At 34.8% G+C, this 23,181-nt stretch overlaps 1 protein-coding gene across 3 annotated transcripts in view; it reads left to right on the top strand.

Annotated features, from left to right (window-relative positions):
• The window catches only part of LOC114366576 (phospholipid phosphatase 2), a 30,616-nt gene extending 8,600 nt beyond the window's left edge, over window positions 1–22,016 (top strand). Inside the window, exons 1-7 of one of the 3 annotated variants that reach the window (XM_028323494.1) lie at window positions 3,058–3,278; window positions 8,247–8,334; window positions 16,505–16,659; window positions 18,572–18,786; window positions 19,668–19,794; window positions 20,298–20,480; window positions 20,862–22,016. In XM_028323494.1, coding sequence (XP_028179295.1) covers window positions 3,189–3,278; window positions 8,247–8,334; window positions 16,505–16,659; window positions 18,572–18,786; window positions 19,668–19,794; window positions 20,298–20,480; window positions 20,862–20,978 — 975 coding nt within the window. In that variant the 5' untranslated portion in view covers window positions 3,058–3,188 and the 3' untranslated portion in view covers window positions 20,979–22,016. Of the gene's footprint in view, window positions 1–3,057; window positions 3,279–5,750; window positions 5,889–8,246; window positions 8,335–16,504; window positions 16,660–18,571; window positions 18,787–19,667; window positions 19,795–20,297; window positions 20,481–20,861 lie in introns of those variants that run through there. The other 2 variants (XM_028323496.1, XM_028323493.1) reach the window with 2 other exon arrangements.
• The last annotated feature ends 1,165 nt before the right edge of the window (window positions 22,017–23,181 follow it).

Below are 23,181 nucleotides of genomic sequence, written 5' to 3'. Positions count from 1 at the left end.
CAGGAGTATGAAGAATAATTGTACCAAGTTTCGTTAAAATCCGTCAAGTAGTTTTTGTTTCTATAAGGAACATACAGACAGACAGACAGACAGACAGACGGACAGACAGACAGACAGACAAAAATTTTACTGATTGCATTTTTGGCATCAGTATCGATCACTAATCACCTCCTGATAGTTATTTTGAAAATATATTTCATGTACAGAATTGACCTCTCTACAGATTTATTATAAGTATAGATTATCTTAATCGCTAATTTTTGTAAGGTGCTTAGGTAGGTACATTTTAGGTGAAAAATACATTAACATTGAATAGGCATGTTACCATAATGCAACAACAAAAATGTTGTTGTTAACATGCCATGTACTTCATATAATCAAGAAAAGTAGGTAGGTAGGTACTTACTACATATTCTACGAAATACATATTTACAATGTAGACAGACTGTTAAGGTACTGTTGCATTCTTAGTATAAGTCAATAGTGTAGTTTTATCAAATCTCCGAAATGCAACTAAATATGCAATTCATTACACAATGACTTCGCTGTGCAATTAAAAATGCATTTTTCGAAGAATTAGTCTAGCTCTTAACTCAGTGCATGAGGTATGGAAGCGGCACGGGAGGGGTGACATTGACATATTATGACGTTTTATTTCACAACAGACCGTCGGCCGTTTGGTGTAGTATTGGTTCGAAACGGACTACTATTCTGTAGGTAGCGGGTTCGATTCCCGCACAGTACAAACATTTGTGTGCATGAACATATTTGTTTGTATTGGACTGGGTGTTTTCTATGTATAATAAGTATGTATTTACAAAAAAAAAGTATTTAAGTATGTTTATATCCGTTGTCTAGTACCCATAGTACAAGCTTTGCTTAGTTTAGGACTAGAAGCGCAGTGTAAAATGTCCAAGGATATTTATTTAATTTAATTTTAATAAGGGTAGTTTAGGAACCATAAAGCTAAAAAGGCATACACGGTACAATGATCAGTTTAACCGACCGTGAATGTCCAGCTTTATACAAGTAGTGACCTTCGACTCTATCATAATGTTAAAAAAACATAATTTTGTTACGTGAAACTACGTGAAACTATGTCTACCTACATACTTTCCTTAATTGTATTGGGGTATTTTCAAACGTCACTAAGCTTTTAAACCTATCAACAAATATTCAAAAAAGGTAAAATGCCTATAACCACTATTACTCAACCATTATTTATTATGACGGTTTAGACCTACTACCTAAACTGTCATAATACGAAAAGGAAGGTAGGTAAATCTAATTATTTACAGTGTAGGTACCTATTTTATTTCGGCATACGTGAGTTCTCTCGCATAATACTCGTATTTGCTATGTGTAATAAATATAGCAAATACCCACATTATTTACACAAACCGCTTACGTTGTAGGTATCTGTATGCACTAAAGGCATGAATTATAGCTGTATGTGTGTGATAGTGTGTAGAAGTAAGTGCACTCGCACAATAATATTGTGATTCGTTTTTGAAGTTTGAAAAAAAAAATTGTGTAGGTAGGTACTTCAGATTCAAAAGTTCTGAATCTAGTTAATACTAAACGTAAAATTTTAAAAGCGACAAATTGTCTATCAGCACGTGCCCTAGAACGCTCGTTAACCCTACTACCTACTACTACTGCTTTAGTACAGAACAACAATAAAATGCAGTGTTGAGAAAAGCAAATAGGTAGGTATTTTCTTATCTTCTTTTATTTTTATTTTTTTTTTATTTTTTTATAGGTAATTCGATATTTTATTTTAAGAATTGAAGCAGTAGAATTTTTAAAAAGCAGTAAAATTATTAGCAGGACACTGTTCGCTATCTTCAGCAATGCTAATTGGAATGTTAGTTTCGAGTGTGCCATGGCCCTTAGCTGTCGTTGACGACGTCTCGATTATCCTGCGCCTGCGCATCTTGAGTTATGACCAATGTTGGTGGTTTGGTCATGCAAAAGTGCGACATCTAAATTCATAGAATTTTGTAAGCTTTTTAAAATTTGTGTACCTATTCTATGTTCTTTATGTCAGTCAAAATAAAAAAGGAGTATTTTTTATTATTTTCGTTTCTGTTTGTATCATTTGTAATAAAAAAATGTAATCTAGGTCAATATCTATTTAAAAAATGAAGCACTGTATTTTTTTATCGATTTATCTTTCGGCATATTTATAACGAAAGAAATCACAATTGTTCATCTTTTTCACACTTTTATGCCATTATAACTTTTTTATTGCATTCAGATAGTAAGAGAGTTAGGTACACCATAATTGATCTCTCTCTATCTCTTAGCTGTTTTTTTATTTATTTAATTTAAAAAATAAAATTGTTCATTCCTCAGAACACCATCCCAGATAGGTACTGCCGATAACCCTTGACTGCTGCTAAACGGGACCTGTTTATTTATATCCTTCGTTTTATTTATTTGCTTGGCGTGAAATATTGGTGCCATTTGTCCGGGCGAGGTGTCGCGCATGTAATTATTTGCACTTGATATGGAAGGGTTAAGAGTCAATACATTTCTGGGAATGCTAAATCTGACGTTCTATGAGTGACTTTTCGTCTAACTAAAGGATAATTTCCCAAACGTTTTTGTCTTGAGGCAAAAAAAAAACAATAAACGAGAGACATCCCAATTTTTGCAGGAACTGGTTTTAAGGATTAGGCGGCGGCGGGAAAAACTGGATTGTCGTGCAAATGAGCCCTAATATTGTATTTTACTACAAAAAAAAGGACGGACCAGTTTAAAACAAATCAGGTTCTGCTTGCGTGCATTTCAGGAATCACCTCAACCTTTTCGATGACTCATACAAAAGTAAAACTTCCAAGTAAAAGCCTTTTTGACGTATATTTTACGCAAAAAATGCGTAAAATTGACCTCGTTCTACATACAGTTGTAATTACATTTAATTAATGACGATTAATGCACTGGCTTAAGGTTAAGAACCTGTGACGTATTTATTGGGTTTTCCTTTAAATTACTCATTTTGTTGAATAAAACTATTGCGGTTTTGTATTCAATAGTCAATCGTGACGGAAAACTATAACTGAGTGTACGTATTTGATTAATTAACAAGTTGCATGTGTAACAAGTATCTACATCTATTTAGTTAAAATACATTTGTGATACAACAAAGTGAAAAATCTTAACATTAAAGTGAAATTATAAAAATGGTGACCCAAAGTGCAGTGAGAACGAGTATAGAGGGATTCAAAAGAATAGCTTCTATTACTAGAAGGAGCAGGAATAATGATAAACAGGTAAATACACATGATAATCTTCATAGAAGGAAGACTACATGAAGGAAAAAACAAGAAATCTTTGTACGCCATTTTGCAAATTCAAGACTTAGATGAAAATGTTAATGCGGGGTCTTCTAAACTGAATAGTCAAAGTCAAATATTTTATTCAGTACGTAGGCCCTTTTCAGGGCGCTTATAAATAAACAAATACAATAGTTTATTCAGTACATAATATGTATATCAGTACATAACATAATATCGGGAAGGCGCTGGATGCAGGCCGCCACCAACCGGCCATTGTGGAAATCATTGGGGGAGGCCTATGTTCAGCAGTGGACGTCTTATGGCTGAAATGATGATCAGAACATAGACCCTTATCCAGGGCACTTATACACGTCCGAAATATAGCTTGCCCAAACCACCACTTCGGGACAACATATAGGCTGGTGCTGAGAAGAAGTGGCGGAAGAAACTCAGTCACCTTTGTATACTAGGAGATAATATCATCATCATCATCTCAGTCACAGGACGTCCACTGCTGAACATAGGCCTCCCCTAATGTTTTTGATTTTGCCAGGTTGGTAGCGGCCTGCGGTAGGAGATAATAAACTATTGAAGATAAAGTTTTCACTTTAAGCCTTTACATGGCTCTGGTGAATATATTTCCACCTTAATTTGGACTTTAACTACTTATCATTAGATTTAAAAAAAAAACAATTATAATTTACTGCTGTGCACTTAAAGGGTTAAGTCCATAGATTTCCTATTTTATAGCGCATATTATACCACACTGATAAATAATTAACTCCTTTCTTATAAGTAAGACAAATGAAGGAAGATATTACTCAATCGTGAATCAAAGTTGTAGAGATAAATAAGAAAATATGTAACTGTAAAATACAGGGTGGAAACGATAAGTGATCTCACTCGATTATTTCTAAACTATACAAGATATCGAAAAACTGGTTACTGATCCTGAAAGTGCTTCACGAGCTCTTGGTTGGTAGCGGCCTGCGGCCAGCGCCTTCCTGCTACCTTAATGATGTCGTCGGTCAACTTTGTGGGTGGACGTCTCACGCTGCGTTTTCCGGTACGCGGCCTCCACTCCAGAACCTTGCTGCCCACTCGGCCGTCAGTTCTGCGTACCATATGTGCCCTGCCCATTGCCACTGATGTATTTTGTTTTTATTCGGGGATTGAAGTTCTCCATTTTGCCTCTGGTACAGTCGCAGAATGAAAAGGTTCGTCAACTTAGTGTCGGTTTTCGCTTGCACTAGGTACTGTAAGAGTCAAACCTGCCAACATAACAGTGCAAGAAACAGAGCTGCTAACATTTAAATAAATATGACGTTTGCTAACAAATAAGGTTTTGCTTGTTTATTTTTCTATCCCATCAGTGCAATGCAATGATGACATTGACCAATTGACAATAGTTTTTTTTTATTTAATAGAAATAATAATGGCAGGTTGAACCAACAAGAAGGTTTTAGTTTATCAATCATAATAATCTTCTTGACAAGATAAATCGTCAAACAACTTTGATCTGAATAATTTTGAACTTTACTGACGAACAGTTAAAGATTATTTTCTCTAACTCGAGATTATTCTGTAACATAGTTTCAAAAGGTAATATGTGCTCGCGATTCGTTGAAGGAATCAATTTGAAAACTGACGAACCTTTTCATTCCGTGACTGTACATTAGAAAGTAGTACCTAGTACTCTCGCAGTGGATACTAAATGATCCGATAATGATGATGATAATTTTCAATAATTTTCCGGAAAAGTTGACAAAAATTACGCATAATTTATACGTATCATTGACGTTGTTGATTTATCTATTCAGAGGTATTTCCTGCGTAAGTGATATCTAAAGAAATTCAAGCGCATTGAAATGACTAATGGCCGAGGTATCGTTATCAAAAAGCTAATATTGATATCTGATTGTAAATAATGGCCAAGTTTTTCAATATTCACGATCAAAAATTAAAGAAGATAATGAGCAAACTCTACAAAACAGTAAGATTCGTAACCTGCAACGACGCTCAATATTAAACTAAAAAAATATCGGTTCCATTGAAAATACCAACTTTCCCTTATTTTTTAATTTGTATTCATAGCTCCGTTTTTACTAACTCCAAGCTTTTAGCTGTCAAATTGTTGTTTTTAGGGGTGCCAAAAATTTACTGCAAAATTAAATAGAACAGTGTTTGCTTTGTTCGATTGAGTTTAATGCCCGTATTCACAAACGATGCTTGCTTATGTGAAGTAGCAAATCGAACGCACAGCGTTAAATAGAGTTCTGTGATTTATTTGTGTGTCACCCTGTGCATCCACGCGCACTGTGAAACCTCATAGTAATGTTTGTAAATACGGGCGTGACTTTCTGTCTATTTATTTGCCATGAATTGACTCAACTTAGCAATGTCTTATCAAATCGATGATGCAGATGTTTTGTGATAAGCTCCAATTAATCATCGAACATAAAATATAGTAAGTCATTCATGTGTGTTATTTAGTATAGTGAATGTGTTTCATTAGGAAATAAATATAGAAATAAATAATATTTTTCAGTGTTTTAGTGTTCAGACGACATGGATATGTACGGAAGTATTCCTGTGTTGAGCACGGTAAATAAATAAATATGTTGATATTAGCATTTTTGTGTAGCTTTGCGTTTTTGAAACAAAAATGTAGAGTTTAATGTTGTGCCGTGTTTTAATAGTGTTTTCTGTTTTCAACTTTACTTGTTTGTGATGCTTTTTGTTACAAATCTATCTATATAAATAAAAATGAATTTCTGCTCGTTTGCCTGATTAAAACTCGAAAACGGCTGGGCCGATTGAGCTGATTTTGGTTTTAAAATGTTTGTCGTAGTCCAGGGTAGGTCTAAACGGTGAGCAAATAAGGAAAAATTGCGATGGCTTATTTATTGCCTTTAAGGCGGAACAGAGTTCGCCGGGTCAGCTAGTTGTAAATAAATAAATTTTCATCATGTCGGCCGTTTGGTCAGAACGGACTACTATGCCGAGAGGTCCCAGGTTCGATTCCCGGCCGGGCAGAAATTGAAATGATAAATTTTAATTTCTGTGATGGATCTGGGTGTTTATTATGTATGTATTTACAAAAATAGTATATATGTATAAGTATGTTTATATCCGTTGTCTAGAACCCATAGTAAAAGCATTGCTTAGTTTGGGACTAGAAGCGTAGTGTAAAATGTCCAAGGATATTAATTATTAAAATGCTTAATCTACATCCAATGGTAAGACCATAACCTATTATATTATGAACATGCCTAATATGAAACTATAAACTTCGGGTAAACTTCCTTGCTTAATTCACTTGTATTGACCTCCAATGAGATCATTTTAAGTTAATTCATTATGTTAACCAGTGTTCATCGCTTCAATTATTTGCAATAAGGCACATAATTAACGTCGTCCACTTAAAAAGAAGTGGACGATTTCAAAAATTGAAAAATTCATAGATTGCGAATACTGTTATGGTGAACAATCTACGTTTGTCTTGAAAGTCGAGAAAAAATCAAATGATACCGCGATCTAAATGGACACAGCGCCATCTATTGGAGACTGCATGTAACACTCATCAATAGATGGCGCTTACAGCATGTTGTGCAGTTTATAAAGCCGGATTTAGATTTGTTTGACGTGATGACATATTTTAAGTAAGTATAAAACTTACGTATGAGAAAAAGTATGGAATCACCCTTCTGTTTTGTTCCCAGCGATCTGAAGAACTTGAGTTCTTCGTAGTTTTGGAAAAAAGTGGCTGTGACATACGGACGGACGAATCTATAAGGGTTACGTTTTTTGCCATTTGGCTATGGAACCCTAAAAATTACAGTCAATTACCAACAGAGTGTGCGGTCTTGCAAACGGACGACAATAACGTCCGTTTCAAAATGTTTAATATGAAAGAGCCCTTAACCGTCAAATTTTCGTTAACAGCCAGTATCATTAATTTTATCGTCAATAATGACATACTTAACTCGAAAGCCTACTAATTATGTTGGCATTGAAGTACAAAAATACAATCCAAGAAGTCAAGGTCTCTCACCCCTTCCCTTCAAGTGCGAAGGTCAAATGGCCGAAGGTCAGCCTTGGCGGGTCGATACGAATAATGATCAAAGTTACATGGTAGGGCTACCACCAATACTTATTGTTCCGGACTTGACCGGAATTTTGGCTTTGGAACTGGAATTTTCCTTAGAGTTAGCTAGTTAGAGCCTTAGATTAAAACAAACTGGGCGCAAACCTTTTTAAGCACAGATAACACTATGTCACTGTAGGGATCTAGGGGCACAGGAGTGTCCCCGCCAAGACAAGCCTTTATCAAAACCGGGTGCCACTAATAACTTTTGACTAAGTAAGTAGTAAGTAAGAGTTAGCTTAGTTTAGGCTTCTTGAGTTAAGGCATGTAGAGCTAGAAGCTTGACTCTACATGAGAACTGATTCGTAATGCGAGATATAATCTATGTCTCGTTTTGGCAAAATTTTATGGTTAAAACCATCAAAAACCACCAGTTTACCGGACTTCAAAAATTTCCGGATTTTTTCCGGAATTTCCTGATGGTAACCCTAGTACCAGGGACTTTAAAGTTTGGCTGGTGACCTTTACCTTTCGAAGGGTGGCTCAAAGTCCCCAAATGTGCCTGTTTATTTCTATTCAAAGTTTAAAGGAGTTTCTGCTTTAATATTTACTAGGGACACGCACCGGTTGTTATTATTTACGGTTATAAATTAAAACTTATTTCAAAGTGTCTAAAATAATATTAAACTAAGTTTGTCTACCTATTTAAAATAACATACATTGTTTGGATGCTAATCATCTATTTACGAAGTTCAATTGTGAATGTTTTACAAAACTCTCATTAATAAAATGATGTATCTACTTATTTTGTTGCGTTAAAAATGTTAGGAATATGTGACTGTAAATACTATATTTTTATATTTGTTTGTCCACAGAGGAAAGACGTGGAGTCACAAAAAGAAGGCACAAAACGACATAGCTACTGGTGGACACTACTGATTGACGTTCCTCTACTATGTGTCGGTAAGTTTTGTGAGCTTTTCTTCATAAAAGCTTCCTTATTTACAAAGGAGCTTTTAAAAAGGAGCTTTAATATAAAATTTAACAGCACCATTTTTTCAATGTAGAGACGCAACTGTCTTATGTTGTTATGTCGATGTTTAGGAATTAATTTTAAAATTATGGTTATTAGAACTTAAGGCTTTTTAAAATGGGGTTATTAAGGTATTTTGTTCTTAATTTAGAATCTAAATTTTAGATAACCCACAATCATAAGTTAATAACAATCATAGTAAACAAAAAAAAAGATTATTTTTATGTAAACAACTTAAACAATATTTACATACAATGACCTAACAAGTATTCAAATACCCCATGGAAAGAACCAATACCTCAGATAAGGCGATCTTTTTGTAAATTATGGTTTCAATTTCTATCAGTTTAAAGTTTTTGACTTATTAATATTTAGAGGATTATTTTTTAAGGTATTTTGTTTATTTTTTTGCTCTAAGTAGAATCTTATCTTATCGAAATAGATTAAACACGTGTTATTTTATCTGAAAGATAAATATGTAGAGATAGCTTTATAGTCATTATCGCAATGAATTATTTATGTATTTACTTCTTCATGATAGCAATTTCTTTTTTATTGATTTATAATCCATTGAAGTGACATACAAAATCATTACGGGAACTAAGATATTACGTAATTTAAGTTTAAAAGAATGAGTTAAAAAATATTTTGTTGTTGCAGCAGTTTGTTGGTCTATTAACTTTTAATGTCAATATAAGTAGTGATTTTTATTTTATCAACTGAAAACGAGAGTAACTAACTTAAGTATAGTTCACACGGATGAAAACACGGGCTTAAGTTGTAAACTTGTTTTAAATAAATTACATTTTAATCAAAACTGTCAATAGGTGAGTGAGATAAAAAGTAATGAATACCTTTCATTGTAAAAACTTCGACAGAAGTGATGTATACCTAACATAATATTCGAATAAGTAATTTATTGAAATTAAGATATTGATAATGTTAAACTATTTTATACTTTATAACAAAGAATCAAAGAACATTTTCGATCTGCTAAATAAGCAGACGGCGTTACACGCAGCTGTCTTTTTATCAGTTAAATCTTAACGTTCTTGTTTTGTTTATAACAAAATTTATATGAGTGTATTCATATCGATTAAATTATCTTGATGATTAACTATAGAATATCGATTTAGATTAATGTGCATAGATTCAGTATTTAGGTGTTTTTTTAAGGAAAATAAGTAATTAATTATTTGACACTCAAAATAATTATACGTAGAGATGCCAAATTAGGCCTAACTTGGTAAAGTCACTTATTTTATTACAAAATAGTTTTATTAGAAAAATTCTAAAATACACTCCATCATAAGAGCGTCATATTTTTCACATCAACCCCTTACCACCGCATCGAAAAAGACCGAAAATAGTAAAAAATCAATTAAAAGGTCCATTAAAAACAGATTAACAAAATTTTATTCTCTACAGATGTGGATAATCGGCAAAAGAATTTAAAAAGAGGTTTAAATGTGACACACGTGGCGAACGCATGGCAATGCAATCGCAGTGTGCAAGTTTTAAAAATAAAATAAAAAGATTTTTGATACTGGCAACGAACTTTTAAAATTTTTGCTCTTTTAATGCAGAGATTATGACGCAAATGCATGAGTACACGCACATGCGTATAATATGTACGTAATTTTATAGCTTGTTTGTAAAATTGACGTATAAATACGTAGTTTATATAGAAATTAATTGGAGTTGAGTTTCAATTAGATGACGTCATGTTTTAAATGAGTATTAAACTTAAAACGAAGCTGAAACTCGATTCAGTTCCATTCATGTATTGAGGATTTTCATTGGTCACAGGATAACATTATTACCTATATCTTAAGTGAGACTATTTGGGTTTAGTTGGTTTTATTATGTTGTTTTGAATTAATATGCACTTAAGACTGAACCTAGGTATAAATTGTAGTTTATACAACATTTAATTTTGTATAAGTAAACCACAATATTGAAATGATAGATTTTTTTCATCAATACGCCCATGAATAATTGTGGACACCAATTAAAATATTCATACACAAAAATAATCATCCTCATTAAAATTTAATTTCGTCGTATCATTACCAGCGTTGGTGTACACATAATAATATGACATAAGTCACGCTGGTTTATTAATTAAAACAATTTTACATTTGTGGACATTACGCCTAATGTCACACACTTCTCATTTACATTTTAACGAGTTACCTTTCGATGATAAGGCAGGGACTACACCATTACTTTTACTAAAAATTAAGTTAGATATTCTTTTTTATTTAGGAACACTGTATAGGTCCTAGTTGTCGACACGACAAGAAGATTTAGGAACTGATCAAATAAAACAATTTTCTTTATAATCTTTCATCATCATCATCATTTCAGCCATACTTAGGACGTCCACTGCTGAACATAGGCCTCCCCCAATGACTTCCACTCCACATCGCACGATTAATCTTTAATGTATGTAAATCATCCAAATTAAAAAAAATATGGGTATTAAGTTGTATGTACTATAGTTTGACACTCTCTGTGTGTTAAACCTTAACGTGTAAAAGCGCTTTTTAAAAGCCTATGTGCTGAAAACATATGACTTTTAAGACTTACTAGTGTACAGATACGACTTCCAAAAACACATTTTAATAAACGAATAAATAAACATAGGTATTAAGACTGTGTTGCGTACCAAAAATAATAACACCTTTCTTTTAAACATAAATATTTGCTCTGACAATCGTGGTCAGCGAAAGATAATAATAAATTAATATTGTTATTATACACATCAGCCTTTTTCGAATTATCGCATTGCAATCTCAACTTCGCAGAACGCACATGACTCCGTCCGTTTACCGCAACGACAGCTGTGCGTTATTAAGTTATTATGTTTTGCCGATAATTCACATGAAATACTTTACGAAGAAAGGCGTTAACTACACCTCACCTTATTTAGTCATAATTATACAATATGTACCTAGTATACCATGCAAGTTATAATAGTAACTACTCGTATGTTGTCATAAAACGCCGATTGTCCTAAAAGCAGAGCTTGTACATTGATGACAAAAAATATAATACCTACCTATATTTTAAACTTTTTTTAAGTCATATTATGACTCTGGAATGGAAATACCTAACAGTGCATCTGAGTGTATGTTATCAATTAAAAACAGATCTGATACTTACTGTTGCGTGTTGTGACTCCCGTTTTCTATTGATTTATCAACTTTTCAGCCTGAAATATCTTGAGGCTTTCAATTTGTGTGGTGACTCTACCCAATTAATTTATCAATACAATAATAATCGTAAAAAAATCACAATACCTAAGTAGGTAAGTAACACTTATAGTTTATATTTTTCTGGGCAAATATTTCAAATATCTGTAAAAAATGCCATCGCGCGATGCCGGCATTGTAGGAAGCAATTATTTTGAGAGCGGCCACAATTATATCAAACGAGCATGCATAATAAATTTAACTGTGAAATCGCGATTGTGTAAACAATTAAAAATAAATATAAACGTGATAAATTAGAAGTTAGAAATTTCGCAAGAATAAATCGCCTAAAATCATACAAATCACTGTAAAAACGTTCATGCTCTTTGAAGCGCACCCATTTTGAGGCGCACCTAAACTATTTGCTCGAAGCGCACCTATGTTTACAAAGTAATGATTTTAGAATTAATTTCGACTAAGATGAATAAAAGGTACTTACCAGGGCAACAGAACATAGGAGCGCACCCAATTTGAGGCGCACCTATACAATTCCTAGAAGCGCACCTACTTCTACTATTGTAAAGATTTTAAACTGTATTTCTATTTTCTACTAAGATGAATAATAAGTACCAGGACTACCAGGGCAACAAAATACAGGTGCACTTCGAGGAATGTTTAGGTGCGCCTCAAAATGGGTGCGCATCGCTACACCAAGCCAACTTGACTGTCTGTTTCTCAGTTCAACAAACTTTAATCGTCCATTGATTTAAAAAGGAGATCCTTTTATGGACGACGCATATTATCGCATAAAAAAGGTGTCCAACTCGATTGGTTGCATGACTTGAATTCGAACTGCAAAAAGTCAGACGAGTTTTTGTCCGTACATTTTGTTTGTTATTATAAACTTTGCTGTTATATGCTACTCTGTTCTCTTGGAAAAAATCAAACAGTTAATGTTTAAGTAGAATTTAATACAAAAAACTGGTAGCGCCTTCATGTGCCTCCATAGGCGTTAAGCTGATATGCTAAGCTCTATCATACGACAGCATAATAAGCTCTGAAGCTATGCGTAACTGCATAGCTCGCATTTATAACTATTATTTTTAAAGCTTGTAAACCTTTGAAAAAGAGGCTGACAATAGTGTCTGAGTTTCTTGCGCTGCTTCTTCTCAGCACTGGCCCATTTATTGTCCTGAAGCAGTGGTAGGGTTAATACTGGGACATGTAAAAGTGCTTTTTAAAGCCTACTTACAGAAATAAATGAGTTTTATGAGTTTTAATCATAATACTTTTCGGACAGTCGCGTAGTCGGGATAGTACAGTCAGTGTCAAATAGTTCGTGACACCCAAAATGGCCAAAAAGTTGACAACTCAATCTTGTTTTAATTGTAACCGTGTTGCGAAATTTTTAGCAACTTTGGGTGTCCATTTGATGATGTAGGTCTTTATCTTCACCAATGTCTAAAAAACTTGACTTAGTTTTTTTTTAACGAACTCGGAACCACAAAGTTAAGAGACTCCATTTCTCAAACCACGGAAGCTTTGTTTATCTGTAAGTCTATCTACTAATTATAATTAGGTATTTTAATCAACATCACATTTAAAATATCAGTTAGTTAACCACAGGAGATTCTAAATGACTATTACCATACACCGTAACTTTCACCCATCATTACTTATGTTGGCGCCTAATTTGGACATCGAAGCCATAATCGAAAGTACCATAAAAGGGAATTTCATTTTATGGTCATAAATGGTCCCATGGGATTCGATAAATAAGATAGAAACATAGTAGGTGCATTTTAATTCAAAAAGCTCTCAGGATTGACACCCGTGTAATTTTCACTTAAGTTAAAAATAAATTTCAATTGATAGTTCTTCCCGTGTCATCAGTAATTGCTTGCCAGGAGTAAATGCATTCAAATTAGTTGTACAATATAGGTACCTACCTAATAAATCTATTATGAGTAGGTTTAATGAATCATTCACTATTACAACATTAATGATTTGTATAAAAACCTATTACATGTTCGTCACTAATTATTATAAATAATTATTGTTAGTACATTGATTTAATTACTGTCGGTATATTTATTTAGCATTGACTGGATTCGAATTCATGTAAAAGCTGTATCGGATGCACTAGCGCCATCTATCGGCGAGTAGAAAGACTAGTTACAGCAAACGCGAGATTAGTGTAACTATGTTATTCCAATATTTACGACTTGTTATTATCACTTATATTGAATGAAATAACAAGATATAGGTAACGTTGTTTTTAGTACTTTTTAGAACTATTATTTTTTAGCACTCTTGTAGCGGAGTTTTGGGCTGACACTGTTTACTTAGGTTTGTTGTCGAAACAATAAGAAGAAGAGATTGTTTTTAGTATAACATTAATTTGGATCAGCATACTTATAAACCAAACCGTTATCCTGAAATTAATTGAAATCTTTGTGTCAACAATCTGATATTTTTGATTTTGAATGCGCTCTACAATTTGTTATAATACAATACATTGTAATAAGTAACGATCTTGTTTTAGTAAGGGAACATTAATATGGAAAAAAACTCACAAAAATAAAATATAATTATATTATTATGGCTGAATAACAAAGAAGTAATCAAAAGGCAAGCTATAACTCTCAATATAATCTGACAGAGCAAGTGCCCGTAACCGCTTCCCCATTTAAGGCGCATTTCGCGGCTGGCACTGAGGTGGCCGTTGGCACTGGCATTAGCCAATTGCCGCCGAATCCCCACTTCCTCCTGGCAAGTTCAAAGTCAATGTCAATACGGGTCATTTGCCAATTTGGTGTGTGGTTCCGTATACAAAGTGATTGTTTCATACATTGTGTACAATTCAAAAAATTATAATAATTATGGAATTTTCAGGGCATTTAATTTTACACGTCCTAAATACATTAAGCTTGCCCTGCCTCCTATGAGTATAATAAACAACGTGAAAAGTGATTTTAAAACCCTACCTGCAAAAATAAAATGAGTTTTTAATGATTATGAAATCATAGAATCGTCAAAAATTATGTTCGATATGACTGTATTAAAAAAAACTCTAGCTCTATCTAACCACTAACTCTGAACTATTTAAATTATTAGTATTGTTAAATATTCCTACTAGCTTAAAAAAACTAAGAAAAATGAGAAATACTATAAAACTAATTTCTTTACAGTTATTTAGTTAACACGTTTTTTACATCCTTTCAACTGACTCCACATTCTAGAACAAGTTTATTTTTGTTATGGATTCTAATCGAAATGTAATATTATACTAAAGTCCATGTTTACGATCTCATATTGCTTGTATAAGATGTTTGCCCGCAAAACAACAATATCAAAGGTGCAGTAGAAACTGGAGTACCGTTTATAGCAATTGCTGCTGGCGGACAAAGATTAAGTTCAGACGCAGAATAGAAAATGACGATATTATTATGACACCTAATTTTTTTACATGTCTGTCGTGTTTGGAATGTCATTAAATATCTACCTTTGTCAATAAAGTTTACTGCTGAAAATAAATCATTTCATCGTCTAAGACTTCAATTGAGTGACTTCACCGACCAGTAATTATAGATATTATAAACGCACATGATAATACTTTAATTACTCATTTTTCCATCATTTATTAGTCACTATACCTAAATGCAGTTTTATACAACACGACACTTTAGACTAATAAATTGAAATCCTCGAAACAAACATAAAAATCTGCCTAGACTCTACAATTTCCATTTTCGTCCTCACGGCGTTCGTCACCCAGAGACTGTTCTTATTTAGTCATCTAACAGTTTTTGGAGGTTCTTCATGTTCTATTTAGCATTATTATGGTGTCGGTATTGGATTGAATCGATCCGAGAAATGCGGGTGTACCCCGCTGCGCAGAATATTGTGGTGAATCTTAACCCAAACTAAGTAAGCTTACCGCGAGGGGTTGACAGTACTATTAGTTGTGTGATGTTTGTACCTAATTTACGCCCGTATTCACAAACGTTGCTTGCTTATGTGAAGCAGCAAATCGAACGCACAGCGTTGAATAGAGCTCTGTGATTGATTCTGCGCACTGTGAGACCTCTTAGTAATGTCTGTGAATATTGGCGTTAGACCGGTTAGACCCTTCTGTCTCACCTAGTGTTGTTTGTTACTCTATGCCAGCAATGTGCCCGAGCACGCTCCCGTCTACACGCGGTGGGCAACGTGCAGGAACTAGTTAGTAGTTACGTCACTAATCGTCGTTCACGACGGCCAATTGAGGCTTTACGTAATAGATTAGGGGAGATGATTGCCCACTGAACGTACGGGTCGCCTATTTCGGTTGATTAGTCTACAGGATAAAGGGACAATCGATTTTTGACTGTTTTGTTTATATCACAGCAAATGTAGTGTCTGATTACCTCTAGAAGGGATGAGCGAAAGAGAAAAGTGACAAAATTGGGAGGTCATAATTTAGAGTAATGGATTGCCATTTGCTGAAAAATGATGATGGATGAGTGGAATGCTATGGATTCGTAATGATGGATAATCACTTGCCTTAGTATATTAGAGAGGGTCCTGCCTCCTGGAAGAGATTGGTTGATCTGACAATGATAATGATGATGGTGATGAATGGTTTTTTAAATATTTCAATACGATGATGGATACGATTTGGTGAAGGTTGAAGGAAGTACCTGAATGCGGTCAGCGCAGGACCGTGGGTTGTGGAAAGATTTGGGGGAGGCCTTTGTCCAGCTGTGGACGTCATTTGGCTGAAACAAACGAACGATACGGTCAATTGAAACCTAATTGAGTTTTTGGGGTAGAATTATGTATTCCTTACGAAGTGGGAATTCTTAGCCTATGGGAATTATTGGACCAATATTTATTTTATGCTTGTGTTCATTGTCCACAGTCCTGGCACTCATCGGCCTCTTCGAGCTGGGCTTCATCCCGAGTCACAAGGCTGGCTTCGTGTGCGGCGACCCATCCTTGTCGTTCCCTTTCAACGGTGACACAGTCTCTACGGGCGTCCTCATAGCCGTGATATTCTTCGCTCCCATTGTAGTGGTAAGTTATTAAATAATAAAATATAATATGCTACATGGATGTCCGTAGTAAACAAGGACTTTAAAGAGGCCCAAGTCAACAGTGAGACGACCCAGAACCGAGCCGCCTGGAGACGGTACCGATCCCAAATAAAATGGGAATGGGCCAGGCAAATAAGAAGACCGTGATCTAGATAGTAAGATTCTGTCGACTGGGAAATTCAGGGTTCGATTCTCAAGAGCGATGCTCAACGTATTTGTAAATCACTTTCCAAGTTTCCAGTTGTTATGCTCTCGTAATCTAATGATTAGATGCTCCCAACTGGGTAGTTCAGGGTTCGATTTGCAAGGGGGACGCATATTGTGTGTAAAATTACTTTGTGTAACTATTTGTTCCAGTTTATTTTTGAGGAATCCATCTAAATGTAGTCGATTTGAGATCCTCGTTGTAATACATAGTTACTGAGTCAACTACTGTGATGAATCCACTCCTAACAAAATATAAAAGTGTTACAATAACATTAGAAGTAGGCTATTTACATTCATTCATACGCACTAGTTGTCTAGTCCGTACAATTACCGATGTCGGTCGTTAGCCGTCCTAGTGTCATTCTTTATAAACTAGTTAATAGGTGACTGACATAGGTCATATACGGAACTGTACTGCTGAGGCAACAACCAGTAATAACTGCATAGCGTCAGAGATTAGTCTGTCACTATCACTGAATCATCGAACTGTCACAAAAAGTAATTTTTCTCAATTTATTTTGAACAGCTCTTTTTGAATAAAGTTTATTATAAAGTTCCAGTAATAGTCCAGTAGAATTAGCTTTTAAATCGGAAATAATTCCTACAAAAGATTTTATTGTTTTAATGGCTTCATTGGTTGCCCATTAAAACTCTCCTAAGTTTTCGACTTCGACGGAGTTGTGCTTAAGTGGTGGGGGCCCCCGAAAGGGGCATTTTTTCGGTTTTCCGGTTATACCGCGTAAAGGAATTACCCTATCAAAAAGTGGTCTTCATGACGGTTGAAGGGCACTTAATCCTGCATTGAATAAGACCAAATTCATATGTTTTGGACAAGGGCACTTCTTCGAAATTGCATTCTTCGGCTGATTCATATGGACAAATTTCAAATTCAATTTTAGGTCTGTAACATAGACTCATATGAAAATAGGTACACCCAATAAGATATATTTGGATAAGGGACTCGTTTTTGTAAAGTAGTTTTCAAGATATCGACGTTTAAATATTTTGTGCCCATATGAATCAGAATTTGTTACATATTAATCAAAAATAGCAATAAAATTTAAAATCTTTATGTACAATTGGCTCTATATTAAGAAAATAATCATATTATAACAAAAAAAAAGATCTGTTGTTATGAAAACAATATTAGTTATCAAAATATTACGAGAAAAAAATGCTGCCCATCACTTCAGCTTGCTAAAACATCGGACTATGCTNTCAATTTTTGTGTTTAATTGTACTGGCCTATAAGGAAATTAGTCAGCATGTGTGTTCACTGGCATCTCATATACCTACTTTGTGAGGATCTCTCATATTCCTACTAGGAAATATCCTTCGAGGCAGGAAATTATCTTTGATTAAGATGAGATTCTACCACTTTAACTAAGTAAACAAATGACGGGGAACTATACATTTTACTAGGAGTTTCTGAAACTGAGATAAATTACCTACTTGGGCTTAAGTCTCACTTAACACATTATGGAGGTTCATAAGTTGCTGTGATCAAGTTTGTGACCTGAGGTCACAGTTCATTAAAAATTTGAAAAATAACACCAGTCTGTAGGCCCTACCTTTAAGGTTTCACATGGTTTATTAAATAAAATATGAAGCTATTTCTATGTGTCAAAAGCTCTATATGCTTCTATGTATTAAGAGCTCTCAGTAACCTCATTTATTCTTTCCAGATGTTCATCACCGAACTCATCTTCACAGACTCGGACTACTCTTACAAAGCGAGGCTCCGCCAAGCCTTCATCAAGTGCCTCCTGGTATACAAATGCTATATTTACGGGCTGATCTTCAACTTCGTCGTCATTGAGGTCATGAAAGGCCTCGCAGGCAGCCCCAGGCCTACCTTCTTCGATCTGTGCGAGCCGGATACTGCTAAGACTTGCAATGGGTAAGAATTTAGGTTTCTTTGTTTTTGAAGAATAGGTTTTCTTAAGAGCTTAATAATATAAGTGCTAAGACAGGCTGTTTATTTGTTTATATCTCACTAAAGTACTATTGTAGAGTCACTTTTACTATTTATTAGAGATGAAACGGATAGTTGTTTGGCCGGATACCGGATACCGGATATCCGGCCAGCTGCTAGGCCGGATAGCCGGATATCCGGCGGCCGGATAGTTGGCCCATTGTCTCGTTTCATGTCGTGACGAGTTTAGCGCCGCACAGGTGCTTAACGCCATCAGTGGGTCTATTAGTAGACTAGACTAGTTAACTTTTCGAAAATCGAATCCGTCCGAATAGAATGTCAGATTTTGCCACTAGATTAGGGGGCAGATCAATTCGGGCGATTTCGGTTGCTATCGTGAGTGTGTGATTGAATAGCGAAAATTAAATTAGTTTACTTGCTGCGTAATCTGACTGAACTGCATGCATCACGTCATCAGACCATCAGTGCAATATTTCGACATTTACAGATATTTACTATTTATGTATTCGTCATTAGAGTGAATAGCCCAGAAAAAGAAATTAGTTTTTTGAAACGCCTTAATATGGCTTTTTTATAACTTTTTGGACTTTAAATAAAAGCCGTCATTATCATAAGCCGTTTTATTGATATTTACCTCAAAGATTAATGTATTTCATTTTATTAATAGGAAATTGTCGTAGTTTTTTAATATCCGGTATCCGGCCGGATAGTGAGTTACTATCCGGTATCCGGCCGGATAGTAAATTTAGGCTGGATATCCGGCCTACCGGATAGTTACCGGATATCCGTTTCATCTCTACTATTTATGTAAACCATATCAATGACATAAAATTGTTTTATTTCAGAAATGAATTCGTAACTACTTACAAATGCACATCGAAGAGATTCTCCTGGTGGATGCAGAATGATGCCCACCACAGCTTTCCTTCAGGCCATACCTCATTGTCTGTGCACTGTGGACTGTTCATTGCGGTAAGTTACTTTTACAGTTTTGTTGATTTCAAGTTACTTATTCCACAGCATAGTTGTGCTTGTTACTGCGATCTATTGTACGAGCAGCACCATCTATTGGCAGTGCGGGGAAACTACTCATAGTTTCGCGCAAGTGTCATAATTTGCTTTATTCAAATTAGACAGCCCGATTGAGCCATGTTACACTTTTTTGATGGCTAAAAAGTAGAAACACCAGGGCTATATCCTCAGTTTTGTAGCTCTCAATTATAAGCACTGGACTTTTCACAAAAGTACTATCATCAGTTACAAATATCATGAAATAACAAAAACAGTCTCAATCAAAGTTTTAAACTTAATTAGTCTTTGTTTTAATTCAATCTTTTCTATTCCTAGTTACTCGTACATTCAAGAGGTAATTTTTAATTCATGACATTGATTTCCTGCAAAAGAGTTTTAAAATGCGCTTTTACGGGCTTTTACACTCCAAATGGCACCTTACAACTTGCTCTTTCTAATTTCAGTGGTACGTTCAAAAGAGGGCTTTCGACTGGCGCCACCGCACCGTCTTCGTGGTCCCCTGCATCCAGTTCGTTGCAGTCAGCTTCGCAGCCTTGGCTTCCTTGTCCCGGATCACGGACCATAGGCACCACTGGTGGGACGTCCTCGCTGGGTTCTTCATTGGTTTTGCCACCTTTTTCTATGCGGTAAGTTGATTTATCGTCTTTATTTTTAAATTCAGTCTGCCATAGACCACAGTGGTCATTGTTACTTTTATTTAGGTACCTCTTTATATTCTGGCTGTCTGATGATCATAAACCACCATCGTCCTATTCTTTCTCCTTTATACGTAGTTCTTACTTGCTCGGTCTATTATAGTTATCTATACACTTGTCACGTTCTTGTCGTCTTGACACAGTATCAGCCCAAAACTCTGCTTCAAGAGTGGTGTTGTCAGTAGTGTTCATTAAATCTTCCTTCGCGCAGTAGGTATAGGTACGTTTATTCATATTTAGAACTTTTCGTCTCTGCCTTTAAGTGGTTACATTTAAAAATGCACCTAAATAATATTTAACTATTCTTTTCAGGCCGTAGTCCTTTGCAAGAACTTCTCAAGAACAAGCAACAAAGAAGAATCCTCTCCCACCCAGTCTTCCGTCAGGACTCTGGTATTCGACTCGCAAACAAGCGTAGGATCGCCTTGACAATATAATTAAATTGTAGGTAAATTAATTAATTAAAGACTTGAGAAGACTGCATCATAGATCAGTGAAGCAATTAAGAATATTGCGATGTGATACCTTTCAAAGGACATTTCTCAATAATGTAGTGTTAAAGGGCTAAATATTTCTTACTAGATTTTGCCCGCGGCTTCACCCGCGTGAAATTTAAATTGTTATAATATTAATAGGATGTACAGTCAACGACAAGTAGTTTGTGATACCCAAAGTTCGCAATACCTACGTCTTTGTTACTAAGGTTGTGTTAACTTTTTGGTCACTTTGGGTGTCACGAACTATTTGACACTAAGGCTGGGTTGCACCATCTTAAGTTAACTTTAACAAACGTCAAAAATCTGTCAAACTCCATACAAAAAAACACCGGTTATTTAAAGTTACGGTCAAAATTAGGTGGTGCAACTGAGCCTAACTGTAGTGCTATTTTAAGTAATCAATACGCAAGAGCGGACTTTGATGCCTGTTTTCACCATCAATCCCTAATTTTTAAGTGACCCCTATGGTAACAAATAACAGGAATTTTGTTTACATAGGGGTCACTTAAAAAATAGGGATTGAAAGTGAAAACGGGCATGAGACTCTTTTTTGTGGCAGTTACAATATTTACCTACTTACTATCATCTCATATAGCTATAGGTAAAAATAGCTATACTAGAATGATCTGTTCATCATAACAAAATCATACTCTTCAACAAAAATGTCAAACATAAGCCAGTCTTCACAAGAAAAATGTGTATCAACGTGCGAATAGCTTTAAGTTATTATTAAATACTGCGGCTATACCTAGTTTTAGGATATAATTTATTTAATTTAATGTAAATAATGTATCGAAGTAGTGAACGGTCAGTATTGAATTTAGTGTATTTTTTTATACTTAAGTAATTTATATTACGTAAGTTCACCGAGTCTCATGCATGACATGAGATATATTGACGAAAATGCAACTTGTAAATAGATGGTGCCATTAATTTTAATCTACTACGGATATTAAAATATTGTTAAAAATACTTTTGTATTATTTTCCCTCATTTTTGAAAAAAAATCTTGTAGTAAGTGGGATAGTAAGGTTAATCTGCTCAGTAACTTCTTAGGCTGGGTTACCACGCCATCTTACTTTAACTTTGACAAACGTCAAAATATCTGTCAAACTCTATACAAAAATCACCGGCTATCGTCAAAGTGTGGGTGCAACTCGGCCTTAGTGGTTCAGTGGGTCTAGACAAAGTGCAAATTATAATCGCAAACCAGTCGAAAAGTGGTCGAAAAGCCCCTTTTTTGTTTTGCCCAGTTTTGACGGATTCGATTTTCGATTCGATCAAAAAGTGCGTTTTGTCTAGGGCAGCAGGTTTAAATTAGTTAAGACTTTTTTTCCACTTTTTTTATTTTAATACTTATACTTTACTTGGTTTATATACCATATTCAATTAAATTTTAAATTACATAAAACTTTTCAAGTAATTTTAAAAGTCAATTTAAATATTTAGAAAATGACTTACTGGCGATTTTTATAAATCGATCGTTAAATTCCCTACAAAACAGACAAAGCTATGGGCAAAAGCAGTTATAAATGTGGGTAGGTATGTTATTTATAGCCCTTCAATTTTCTACGCTCAATCTTCGTAGTGCAAGCGTGTCAAGGTTTCATATCCTATGCAATCGGGGTGGTATCAATGATACGATCGACATTTTGATAGACAAATAGATCATGCGGCTGAAATACATATTGATGATGATGAGGATGATACAAATAAACTAAAGACTAAATGGGTGGGAGACTCTATATGGGTAGAGTAGAAAGACTCTACATGATAGGTTTTTCCAAATCCAAGAAAGATATTAAGTTAATTCCACCTCTTCAAAACATTCATCAAAAACTATGATTTTAAGAATAGTTTTATCGATTAACACCTTTCGAGTCAAGTGGATAAGTTCCTGTTGGCTTAGGTAATTCTAAAAAATTGGTATAAGAGTTCTCATAATTCGTAAAGGGCCAGCAAACACTGTGAGACCCGTTTTGTCATGGTGTGAATTGCTAAAGTTTACATTACAAATGGTATTTTAAAGTGTGAGGTCCATTTGAATTGTACGTTGTAGAGGTGACTCTACCACGATATCATATCACAAACATTATTTTAAGCATATAAAAAATTACAAGCCTTAGAAGATTGAC

This window comes from Ostrinia furnacalis, unplaced genomic scaffold, assembly GCF_004193835.3.
Source record: "Ostrinia furnacalis isolate ACB-3 unplaced genomic scaffold, ASM419383v2 OfSCF0638, whole genome shotgun sequence".
Classification (NCBI taxonomy): domain Eukaryota; kingdom Metazoa; phylum Arthropoda; class Insecta; order Lepidoptera; family Crambidae; genus Ostrinia; species Ostrinia furnacalis.
The sequence above is the reverse complement of the archived record's forward strand: the minus strand, read 5'-3'. Positions and strand labels throughout refer to the sequence as shown.